The sequence below is a fragment of the Miscanthus floridulus genome, chromosome 8, assembly GCF_019320115.1.
Source record: "Miscanthus floridulus cultivar M001 chromosome 8, ASM1932011v1, whole genome shotgun sequence".
Taxonomy (NCBI): Eukaryota; Viridiplantae; Streptophyta; class Magnoliopsida; order Poales; family Poaceae; genus Miscanthus; species Miscanthus floridulus.
The window spans coordinates 213,639,865-213,652,617 of record NC_089587.1 but is presented as its reverse complement, the minus strand read 5'-3'; the positions used below and the strand labels follow the sequence as shown (position 1 = coordinate 213,652,617).

Here is a 12,753-nt window from a genome sequence, read left to right as displayed (position 1 = left end):
AATTTCGAATGACCCCAAAGGGAGAAGAGTTTAATGACTCTTGGATAGTTTATCCGGAAAATGGCACGGACACTTCTTCCTTTTACAAGCAGCCGATCAAAATTGCCTTCAACCAGGTGAGTCTTCCAAAAATTTACAAGTCGGAGGTGGTCCTGCTCCCCATTTCACTTCAGGAGTTTCTGCAGCCTCCTCTCCGCTGCAAGGGCTGTTTTGTTCTGTGGTTCCAAAGCCAAAGCATGCCTGAAATCTGCAAGTGCAACAGATTATGCAAGGAGCAAGCAGGCTCTTTTCATAAGGTTATGTGCATAGTGCATTTTAGTAGACAGTATAACACTGTGATAGTATGGCTTCAAGCAATGCAGGAACTAGTTTGATTCTGACAGCTCATTCATAATAGAATCACAAAACTCTTCATAACAATAAAATAATATAAATCAATTAAGACCCATCCTCCATGAGTGACGAGAAAGAAAGTACAGCACACAAAATTCTAAAAAAAAGTATGCACGTTCAACCAAAAAACATCTGCTGGGTGCAACTTGCTGACAATCAGCATAATAAAATGTCTCATTCATAATAGAATCACAAAACTCTTCATAACAATAAAATAATATAAATCAATTAAGACCCATCCTCCAAGAGTGACGAGACAGAAAGTACAGCACACAAAATTCTAAAAAAAAAGTACGCACGATCAACCAAAAACATCTGCTGGGTGCAACTTGCTGACAATCAGCATAATAAAATGTCAACTTTAGTGTTTTACTATAAGCTGCTAAGAATTAATGCAATGACAGAAAAACTGCCCCACCTTGAAGTGCTTCTTTGTAATTCAAAGTTACTTCCCTTGCACAACCACGCCGTAGATAAGCTTTAACATTCTGAAGCAACAAATGAAATTCACAGTAAGCATTTGATGTTGCCATAACAGCACGGTATCAGAATCATCCAGAACTATCCAATAAACCTTAAGAAACTCCTCTCTTATGGTCGACAATGCTACAGAAATGTCACCCATAACAGCATGGGAATATTGCATCTACAAAAATCTCTTACCTTTCTATCCAACAGTAAGGCCCGATCACAATCTGCTTCGGCCTGCTTAAAACTACATAAGATAAAATATGCCAGATTTAGTGTACTAACTTCAGAAAAAACTTTGAGCAGAAAAGTATGGCTGGTATAAAGTATACCGGCCCAGTTCCAGATAAGCTGCTGCTCTGTTGCAGTAATATGTTGCATTTGTGTCACTCAAACTGATGGCCTCTGAGTAAAACTCAATTGCCTTGCTCCACTGTCTTCTTTTGAAAGCGCTATTTCCCTGTCAAGGGAGCACAGACTGATTTAGTTTGAAATGAACAACATAAGCTGAAGAAATGAACTCGGTTGCTTTAAGTTGGTGGCAGCAAAAACTCGAATAACTTTCGTGTACCACAACCACTTCATAAGACAGTAACCATCCGCATGTTCATAATTTTGGTTCAGTATGTGTTCATACTTTTTATCTAGTAAATTTAATGCTGAGAACAAAGATCAAGTGGCTGCTTGGTTCTGGGCATAGCTCGCCTCGCCTCGCTGCATCGCCACAAGCAACGAGGAGCTTGTTCGGCCAGGCGAGCCGATTTGGCTCTCCCACGGGAGCAAGCCAAATCTTGCTCGCACGGTCTACAAAGCATCCAGGCAAAAGAACCATACGCCCACACTCACTCGCTATCCTCGCTCGGCAAGGTGTAACAGTGCTCGGCGAAGGAACCAAGCAGGCCCCAAGTTGCCCTACGATACAGATTCAGACAAGACCAACTATATACAATTACACATGCAAAGAAATAGTTTATCAGTATCATACCCACACTCTACCCGAAAAAAAACTTTCTGAAGTCTAGACTAGGAAACAAGGTCATACCATGTTTCCTAAAATACTAATTAAGGACCCATGATTTTTTAGGACTAGAGAGAATGTGATGACATCTTCTAGTAGAAAGACTGGTATCAAGAAAGGGTACTGATCAATTTTAAGATGGGAGCTGGACGAAGGGTGTTAAAGGTCTTTTCAGGACTAATCTAACTCATGCAACCCATCTTTCAATTCCATAATACTACTCTCTCCAAGCAAAAAATCAAGAGTCAAACAGATTGTTCGCATAAAAAAAAGAGAAGAGGGAGATTGTTTGCTAAACAGACCTTTTCTTTCAGAAGCTCTGATGCATTGACATCAACATCAACATTGGTTACTGGTGCAGTTTCCAACTTGGATGCCAAAACTAGTTGGTCCTGGATGAGAGAATATGTATCCAAGATAGTACGAAGAAGAAACTTGTCTGATCCATGTGCTGCTACAAATGAAAGAGATACATGATGATCCAGATTTTCCATGGGAATAGTAACCTGCAAAAGTGAGGATTCTTACATAGTATTTATAATATTCTCAAGAGGAATAAAATAAGATAATGAAATTACATAGAGATACTGCTTTACCTCGCAACAGCCAGAAAGTGCAGCAATGCCTACAAATTTGTACATTCTATCCTCAAATCCAGATGATAGTCTTTCTTTAGAGTTTCTCTTTAGAGGATATCCAGCTGTGGTTGGTAGAACTAAAATTCCAGTATCCTAGATAGCATCACACGAAACGAAGAGTTAAAAGCAAAGATATCAGGACAAACCCTTCACTCAATCTAATAATGAACTTTTTGACAAGATTTATCATAAATTAGCACATGCCGCAATATGAAGGAATTCTCAAGTGATCAATATGGTCACTTAAAGGAATTGATAAAAAAATAACACATGCACACATTTTTATCATTTCTTCTGGGTCTACTATAACAAATGATAAATGTAGGATCCATTATCAGTTCCTTTTTCATAGAATCAAAATTTTACGTGTTAATTAAGACACTTTGTTTGTCTTAACGAGGTGAGATGGGCGGCATGGGCCTAGAGCCACTGGGTTGTCACCCGAGGCATGGCTCAAAAAATCCAAATAGTCCCATTGTATTTCTATGGCCCTATATGCTGCTGTAGGATGCCCTTCTCCATCTGCAGGAGCAGGCCAAGCAGTGATTGGTGGTAGCACTGTAGCAGTCCCAGCAGCCACCAGCTATCGCCCTATCTAGCTCGCTCACAATCCCTTGAGGCCTTGACACCCCGGCCATGCCTCGCCTCACTCCGCCCCATGCATCTCCCAGTCGGCATCTCTTGCTCACCCTACCCCGTGCGTCTCCCTCTCAGCATCTCTTTCTTGCCCCCTCCCTTCACACCAGCAAACCCTAGCTAAGCTACTACACAACCCTATGACTGACGACTCAGATCCTGCAGTACCCAATCCCGAGAGGCACACCCAGACAAGCTGCACCTGTGCAAGTCGCGCTGCAGCCGCAGCTGCTGTCCCCACCAGGCGCATCAGCACAGGGAGGGCCACACTTCTGAAGAGCGTGAAGTTGAAGGCGTGCGTCCTTGTAGCATGACACACGCACAGCATGGAGGCGGAGCCACGAGAGGAACAGGAGCATATTACATGGAGAGCAGCACTGCAACAGCCTATAGAGACTGGCACTGCAGGTCTGCACTCTGCAGCATGCTAGGCGCCGACACAGGCAGATCGCAGGGCAATCCCCACCAGGCACCAGGAGGCACACTGGGGCAGCCAGACAGGACTGCAGGAGCAGCGGGCGATAGCAAGGCGCAAGCAAGTGAGCATCCCATAGGGAATAACTGCATCAGTCCACCCCAATCAGGTTGCTGCCCCCAAATTCCCTTTTTTCTCTCGAAAATGCATTCCCTACCATTGTCTGATTCAATTTCTTTGAATCATTGCACACAATGAAATCTGATTCTACTTGCATTGCATCTTGTACTGTAATTACACAATGAAGAGGACCAAGACATTGTCATCTTATTAAGAATTTCCCTTCCTGTTTCTGCTAATGAATTTTATCTGGATGTTGCCATGCTCTGTTGGTACTTGCACATTGCAGTTTGTCCAAAGGCCAAAAAGTATGGTACTGTCATGAGAATGCAGAAAGACTGGATTCTAAGAAAGTCATATTGGAGAGATCAACAACAATTTAATCAAGTGCCCCCGATGTATGCCAATAGCCTATTGTACCAAGCAACCGGTATTGGATTGTTGCCATAAGTACCCGATATGTGTGGTTCAAACACTTTGGTGTCCCTAGTCTTGCAGGAAGCAGACTTCCGCCACTCACTGCCTTATTCATTAGTTACAGCAGCATGAAGTTTCTAGAAAAGGTGCCAGTAAAAGGCAAACAGGGAGTATCTGTTGTTAAAAAGCGTGATTAAGAGAAGGGTTTTGTGAAAGGCTACCTTTAGAAGATTCTTGAGTGCAGCCCGCAATTCATTTCTTATTGCGTATAAAGATTTGATGTTTTCATGTGCAAAATTCACAGCTTGTAGTACACGAGTAGAGATATCAAGGCCAAGCTTAGGTTTAACAGTGTTAACCCACTCCTCGTGGTTTGCTTTAAACTCATATCTGAAAAAATTATTGACATGTAAGTCCCAAAGTAATTGTTGATTCATGTTGAATTATAGAAACTACAAAGCAATAAAATAAAATAAATACAGATCCGAAATAATAGCAACTGCGCAGCAAACAATGATTTTCCTAGCATTAAACTATTGAACAATATCTATACTTTTATAAAAAACACAAGAATTTAGCTGCTTGGAAAGTGGCATGTAGCGCAAGCTATGCAAGATGAAAAAAAAATTAATCTTCCCAACAGCATAGAAAAGTTTGCTGTTAATCATGCTAATCAATCACAGGAAGGGCAGGGTTCCAACTCAGAAAGCCAGACATCCAAGAGTTCACAAAGTACAAGTGCATCATTAATAAAGTCCATCAGTCCATGCATAAGGTAAACTTTAACTACCTGATGAAATGGCGCCCCAACCAGCCAGTGATGGTTCACTCATAAAGACCTAGTGGCATGATCAGAGCACATTTTGACTAACTCATAACAAAATCCATCATCTCTGGTATTAATAGATGAAGATTTTAGGTTTTCAAGGTCTTTACTACCTAGTCGGCTATCCTTGTGTATTTATTTTTGAAATTCCAACCACCCACCCACTCCATTCCCCCGAGCAAAACTGTCTAAACAGGAGCAAATGATTACTGCAAACAAACCTCTGCAATAACAACATCACTGCGGAGATTGCTTTCAAGGCTGATGTTCCTTCTTGTAACTTTGTAGCTGGTTCGCAAAACTCCTTCAGGCTAGGTACATTGGAACAAATATATTGGCCAATATTGATGTGTTTAGGTGGTTGATCTGCAAGATATGGGATTAATTTGTGGCATATCTAGCTCAGTGAAGTAACAAACATATGAATTAAAGAAAAAGACACATCACTATGACTTACATCCACGTAATGCCTGGACAGCATTTTTTATGGCATGCACAGTTTTCTGATTAGAGACCTTTAGCAGCTGAAAGCAATCATCGGCAAAAACAATTTGCCTTGATTGCTTAAGTCCACCTGCAGCAGCTGGTAAAAGAACTTCTCCAACACGGTGCAGAATACATGGATCCCGTGCAAACCATCCTAACAAGGTACAGAAATCAAGAGAAATAATAAACAATCTTTTATAAAATCTAACTATACTGTCATTTGACACTGACATCGATAACTGGTTTTCTGAGGACTGAGATAATGGTGTTCTAATATACACAGTGATATTCTGTAAAGAATAAAGACAGGGCTGAATCAGAAGTCTTAATTAGACTCTCAACATATAAATTACTTGATTAGATAATATTCACCATTAGTTACTTACGCTCCAGAAAACTTTGTTCATCGGATATTATGTAACATATGTATTGTGACGAGTTACACATTCTTACATTTTTTCATACTTAAATTAAAAGTAAATTTAGTATCATTTACAATCCTTGTACACATGGTATAACTACATGCTCGCAAAAAAGGTATTCAACTTGTGTCATAGAAGACATGAAAATTCATGTCAAAGTAACTAATAAATATAAGAAAAGAAAATATTGAGGAAGGCAAGAAAATACCGATTGTGTCTAGACTTTGTGAATTTGCTATGGTCCCAAGAGTAGATATAACACCATAGGAAGGCCTAAAACAAAGTAAACCACAGAAAGAAGCTGGGATTCTTACATCGCCAATTGTATCAGTGCCTACAAGAATTTCAGAGGTTAACAGGTCAGGAATAGGTAAAAGAACATGGAGAAGTGGAAGAGCAAGACATAAGAACTGAGCTTAGCTCGGATCAAGGATTTGTATACAAACAAAATGAGTATGGGTTGAACTTTGTATTACAATATTGTGCATCGTAAAAGAGAAGTGTGAATATATTACAGTAGTAGACAAGGCGGAATGACTTCTCCAACATATGTTCTTGATGATATACCATTAGAAAGAAGGAAAATTTTCAGAGAAGACTCAATGAAAACAAACTAAGGGCATAACCAACTATTCAGGATCATATACTGTACCAACAAAATGTTGTGTCACTGTGACATGCATCCAAACCAGACCAAACTAGCAAGGTTAAAAATTAATTAATATTGTAATTGCAGCCATTGCCTCTACATGGGTAGATAATGTTCCACAAACAGATAACTGTTAGTCATCTACAAATCCTAGCGTGAGGCTAAACATTTCATTTTGGTTCATTTCCAAAAAGAAGAAACACATGTATAAATAAAATTGCAAAAGCGAAATACTAAACCTAACTGTGTAGAAGAAACACATGTATAGTAATATTAGGAAAGGTATAGTAAAAAAAAAATACTATTACACACAGACAGCATTATCTTCATGATGCAGCAGAAAATAACAGAAAATGTTCCATTTACATGGACAAGTGGGGGTTTATAATCAGAAGAAGTGGGTAGAAATCTTTCTGAAATACCAATAGAAAAGTCAACAAGTTGTGCAGCAACTGCCACAGCAGAGCCACTGCATGATCCACCAGGGACAAGTGAAGGAGAAACAGGGTTGGCTGGTGTTCCATGGTGCAAATTTTCTCCAGTGACACTGAAAAACATGATAAATGAATTTACGATAAGCATGTAAACAGTAAAGGGGGTTTTGCCAACAAAAATATTAATTTATTATTGATGTTTTGTGCAAATAGCCATGTTATTGTTAAGGTTTAAGGTCTGGTCACATAAGAATATGTAAAACTTAGGCCAGTCTCAGTGGATAGTTTCATGCCGTTGTTTCCAAGACTGCCATGTAATATAGAATGAAATGAAACTTGGATGAAACACCCACTCTCAATGGAAAGTTTCATTCTATAGTTTCATAGGCATTTAGTTTCATGACTCGTAGAGAATCATGTCAAGAGAGTTTCATCTCATTTCTTCTCTCTTCTTAAGTGGTCATGCCGGAGTGGTTATCGGGCATGACTAGAAATCATGTGGGCTTTGCCCGCGCAGGTTCGAATCCTGCCGACCACGTTTGAAGGCTTATGACAAGATACCAAGAAATGTTATGTGGTGGTCTTTGGACAAACATAAAGTCCCATCAAAGTATGTGACCCTCATCAAGGACATGTACAACAATGTTGTGACTAGTGTTCGAACAAACGATGGTAACACAGATTACTTCCCGATTAAAATTGGACTTCATCAAGGGTCAGTCTTAAGCTCGTATCTCTTTGCCTTGGTAATGGATGAGATTACCATTAACATACAAGGGGATATCCCTTGGTGCATGTTGTTCGCTGATGATGTAGTGTTAATAGACGAAAGTCAGGTGGGAGTAAATAGGAAACTAGAGTTATGGCAGCAGACCCTTGAGTCTAAAGGTTTTAGATTGAGCAGAACTAAAACCGAATACATGAGATGCGACTTTGGCGGAGTTGTACAGGAGGAGGAAGATGTGAGTTTGGAAGGTCAAGTAGTGCCTAAGAAGGATACCTTTCGGTATCTGGGATCGATGCTACAGAGGGATGGAGATATTGATGCGGACGTTAGCCATAGAATCAAAGCAGGGTGGATCAAGTGGTGACAAGCTTCTGGCATTCTCTGTGACAAGAGGGTACCACAAAAGCTAAAAGACAAGTTCTATAGAACGGCGATTAGACCGGCTATGTTGTATGGAGCAGAATGTTGGCCTACAAAGATTAGACATGTTCAACAACTGAGTGTTGCAGAAATGAGTATGTTACGATGGATTTGCGGTCACACAAGAATGGACCGAGTTCGGAACGATGATATACGTGATCGCCTAGAGTGTCCAACATCGGTTGAGGTGGTTTGGCCATGTCCAAAGAAGACCTCTAGAGGCACCAGTGCATTGTGGAGTCCTAAGCCAAACTAATAATATGAGGAGAGGTAGAGAAAGACCGAAATTGACATAGGAGGAGGCAATAAAAAGATATTTGAAAGCTTGGGATATACTAGAGATCTATGTTTGAATAGGAGTACTTGGAAAGCAGCCATTGAAGTGCCTGAACCGTGACCTGGGGCTCTTGGTGGGTTTCAACTCTAGCCTACCCCAACTTGCTTGGGACTGAAAGGCTATGTTGTTGTTGTTGTCGTCTTCTCTCTTCTTAAATACACTGTCATGTCATCAACAAATGTCAATGTGGCAACCTATTTAATGCAAAAGAAACTCACATGAAACTCCCACTGAGACTGGCAGCAATTACTCCAGAAGGCACTTTTTGGACACCATTTCAATGCGAAAATTGTATTGTTGTGATATTTTCCATGTCCAAGCAATGTAGATCATAATGGTTGCATGAAAAAAAAATGAATTGCAGAGATATATTTCATATTTAAGGTGTTATATTTAACCATTTTGACCTTTCCTATTACATCTATATGCATCATTAAGCTTTACATCCTGGAGCTGTCTAAAATCAAGTGAGTACCGATGATGATGCCAATAAGTCACAACAGTAACTACCATTTCAAATGAAATCAATTCGAAGCAACAAAAGAAACAAACCCAAAGCCGAGTTCATCCATGATTGTCCTTCCAACGCAGGTGGCCCCCTGTTTCCGCAGCATTGTGACAGCCACTGCTGTGTGTCTCGCCGCCTCATGAGTGTTCTTCCAGTCTGGGTTCCCAAACCCGGCTACATAGCCCTCGATCTCGAAGCTAAAACACGGCAAATACATGGATGGCAACTCAGGATCGCTCAGAACAGACAAGCAGAGCAGGAAGCTTCCAGGACTCACTTGTCACTAGCGGCGAACGTCAGGCCCGAGAGAAGGTGGCGAGCAGCGGGAGGCGGCGGCTGCGGCGGAGGGTGGAGCTCGAAGCGGTCGCAGAAGGATCCAGCGTCGGGTGGCGTGCCGGACATGCCCCGCAGCCACCGACGGCGGCGGCGCGCGACCTCCGCGAGGACGATGACGCCCGCGACGGCGATGCCCGCGACAATCCAGACGCGGGGATTGGAAGCAATCGTCCCGCCGCCTCCGGCGACGCCCGATTGCGGCGAGGAGGCCATGTGGGGCCTCGGAGGCGTACGGAAGCTAGGGTTTAAGGAGGGTTTTGGAGAGCGCTCGAGAAGCAGCCGCGGGGGCGGAGTGGGGAAGAAGAAAGAAAAGTAGTAGGCCCGTCTTTTGATTTTTTGCGCGTTTCTTGCGGGCGATGTTGATTGCTGTGGGGCCCAGTGTCAGTGACTTGGAGGCTTTGCAGTATTTGACTTGTTTGACATGTCGAGGGAGACGGACAGACGGTCAAAAGAGCGGTTTGTTCCGGGAATCCGGACCGGTGAACTTGTCTTGGGCTGAGTTGGATTTTCAGGCCCAGCAATATACGAACAAAGAACGAATGATGGGCCGATTTGGCTATCCACCATACTCGATGAAAATGGTCGGGAAAATTTTTGTCCCGTCCAGTTTCGCTTTATATTTTGTCCAGTCCATTTTTTGTGTTTGCGGGACCAAATGGAAGAGGAGGGTTCCCTCCCGTTTTTGCAGAATCCCGTTCAATCTATGCGGGATGCCTAACAATTACATGTTTTTGTGTTGCAACGGGGAAAAAATATCACAGTAATTTTAAGTTTAATCATGCATATTAGCCTGTGAGTGTTATTTCTTTACGTGATTGCAGCATTTCATCAGATTTCTTGGCTTTTCTTCAACCGTCTCCATAAGGGAACCATCAATCACCTTAAGCAAACACCTTAAACTATTGAAATATATACTCATCTCTTCTATACCATAACAAGTAAAAAAAATCTATAAGCCAATACCCAATAAAAGGGCAGCACTCTCAATGCAGTTTTCCTATATTATATTTCAGTAAAGTTAGAAAAGATGGTATTACAAGAAATTCATCTCATACAAAGGACAGTATTTGTCGAGTTCATAAACCCGGGGTCCCTCGGGGACCGGCTTCCACGCCCAGGCTCGGCCCAGGAAAACAACATGTAGTTCATGGGCTAGCCCAAGAGTCTAGAACACAACGGGCCGGAAGGGCAGTCCGGTCGCCGACCGGAACGTCTACCCAAAAGAACAAGCACCCGCTTGTCAACTTCTTCGGTCCACTTCTCCGACCGGAGCACTCGCTTCGGGCACCAGCCGTCTCCGAGCGGTCTCTCCAATCGAAAGGCCTGGCCCAAAACGCTGCTTCCTACTCTGACCCCGCGACTGGGGCTCGTGGGAACCCTGCTCACCGTTCTTCTCCGACCGGCGCACTCAGAGCCGACTGGAGCCATCCGACCGGGGGCGCCCCGTTCGGTAGGAACCAGAAGACATGCGGAGAAAGACAAGGCAAGGCTCACAAGTTAAAACCATTGTATCAGGGACCATACCCTGCACGAAACAGTACTCTGCAGCCATCCTGACACAAACAGTATTGTAGGCGTCGATATCTCCCCCTATAGTATTGTAGGGGCCATTAAAACTCCCATACGGTAAGCCCCCCTCCCCCCTCCCGCGTGTCTCTAGACATCGATCGCAGTATGGGCACCAGGATTTGTCGTACCGGGTGAACATAGCGTGGCTCCTCACATGCCACTAGGCATCAAATAGTATTGTAGGTACCGGCGTCCATCCTTTCTGAAGAAGATAGCACGACCTCCCGTGCGTATCTGACATTCTACAGCGACATCAACAGTGTTGGGGCCGCCTACCATTATCCAATCTTTATCAACGTGGGCAACAAGGCTTAGAAACATCTGTACTCTCTCCCTCTCACATGTAAAGCCATCTCTTTTATCTATAAAAGGGGATGCGCTCCCTCCAATAAAGGGGGTCGACTTCTTCAAGTTCAGACTCACTAAATCGATAGCTCATAACTCCTCAAGCGCACGCTCGAACACCTAGCTCATAGCGAAGTTCCTATCACTCTCGGCCCTTCCGGTCGGAGCCGACCGGACCTCTTGTACACCCCATCTTTCTCTCTCTCGTTTGTAACCCCACTATAAACTTTGAGCACCTAGGCTTAGGAATAAAGTCACTGACCGACTCTGACTGGACGTAGGATACATTGCCCGAACTAGTATAAATCCTATGTCATTGAGTGCTAGGCCACCTTCGATCACAACGTATAGCAAAACTATAAATATTCACTAGTTGGTCACTTTCTGCACCGATAGTTGGCGCCGTCCGTGGGGAAGACGTTGTACATTCAACACTTTTTGGTCATCGGATGGCCCACTTTTCCGTCACCCTCGTCCTAGCGGGCTTGGGCGATACGATTTGCTTCGGCTCGTTGGAATTCCCTGCACTCTTGCCCGCCGAGATACAGGTTCCACTCGTCTCTGTGCCATCCTAGGCCTCCCTCTTCGAAAGCCTGAACTTTGTCGCCGACTAGCTCGGCGTAATACACCTCCGCGAGGAGGCCCGTGACCCAGCACCCGTCAGAGGGACGTTGAAAGGTCCTTGTTTGGTTTTGGTAATTGAGTGACAACTTAGTGGACTAATTGTGTTTATGTGAGATACACAGGTGATTAGTCCACAGGTACATGTGTGTGAACAACATATGCCATGGAGGTGAAAATGGCTTGGAAATATTGTAAAGCTCACACATGTGATGATGAAGGAGCTTAAATGCACATGAGACATGACATTGAGTCATGTGATCAAGGTGGAGAAGATCAAGACAAGACTTGGCTTGATGGACCGGTTGCAAGCGTGAAGGGCAAGTCGAAGGCTTTGGAGTGATGGACCGCGTGGCGGTAAAGCTTGAGCAAGACTTGACGCCGATAGACGATGACAACGGTGAAGAGCAAGTAAAGTCAAGATTGATGAACCAATATGATCATGTGATGATATAAAGTGGATCATATCATTGTTGATCATGTTGGTGCATGTGTTGCATCGACATTGGAGGAGATAGAATGGAATGCGCAAGGCAAAGGTATAACCTAGGGCATTTCATTTCACCAGTCATTGATGTGTAGAGAAGTTTATGACCGGGTTTAGGATAGATGGCCATACTATCAAGAGGGGCAAACTTGTTTGCATATCGGTCATCTAGTGCCACTCGAGTAATCTAACTTTGCATTGTCGCTAGGATCGAGTGGCGTGGCAAGTTGAGTGGCTAACATCCTTTGGGAAATGATTGTGAAAATGCTAACACACATACACATGGTGGTGTACACTTGGTGGGATTTGGCGCTTTTGGAAAAATGGAATGCCTATTTTCTATTGCGCCGAATGCAAATTCTTGGTGGTTAGCACATTGGAGCAAGGGTGAAGAAGTTAAAAGTGAAAACGAGTTGGTCACGAAGATGCTGGCGTCGGTCAACTGATCGGACGCTGGATCTAAATGAACCGGACACTGGCA

The 12,753-nt window shown here is 43.2% G+C and overlaps 1 protein-coding gene and 1 non-coding gene across 2 annotated transcripts; one reads left to right on the top strand and one right to left on the bottom strand.

The window, feature by feature from the left end:
- Positions 1 to 26: 26 nt before the first annotated feature.
- LOC136478105 (outer envelope protein 64, mitochondrial) lies at positions 27 to 9,814 on the bottom strand. The gene is made up of 13 exons (XM_066476439.1): positions 9,192 to 9,814; positions 8,959 to 9,111; positions 6,911 to 7,035; positions 6,048 to 6,173; positions 5,389 to 5,571; positions 5,153 to 5,297; positions 4,327 to 4,495; positions 2,476 to 2,610; positions 2,182 to 2,385; positions 1,194 to 1,321; positions 1,057 to 1,108; positions 812 to 881; positions 27 to 247 (listed from the first exon to the last, which is right to left on the bottom strand). Exons 1-13 carry the CDS (start codon positions 9,461 to 9,463, stop codon positions 165 to 167), a joined length of 1,845 nt encoding a protein of 614 aa, XP_066332536.1. The 5' UTR covers positions 9,464 to 9,814; the 3' UTR covers positions 27 to 164.
- On the top strand, positions 7,379 to 7,460 carry TRNAS-AGA (transfer RNA serine (anticodon AGA)). Its single transcript has one exon. It is a non-coding gene; the product is annotated as a tRNA-Ser (tRNA).
- Positions 9,815 to 12,753: the final 2,939 nt, after the last annotated feature.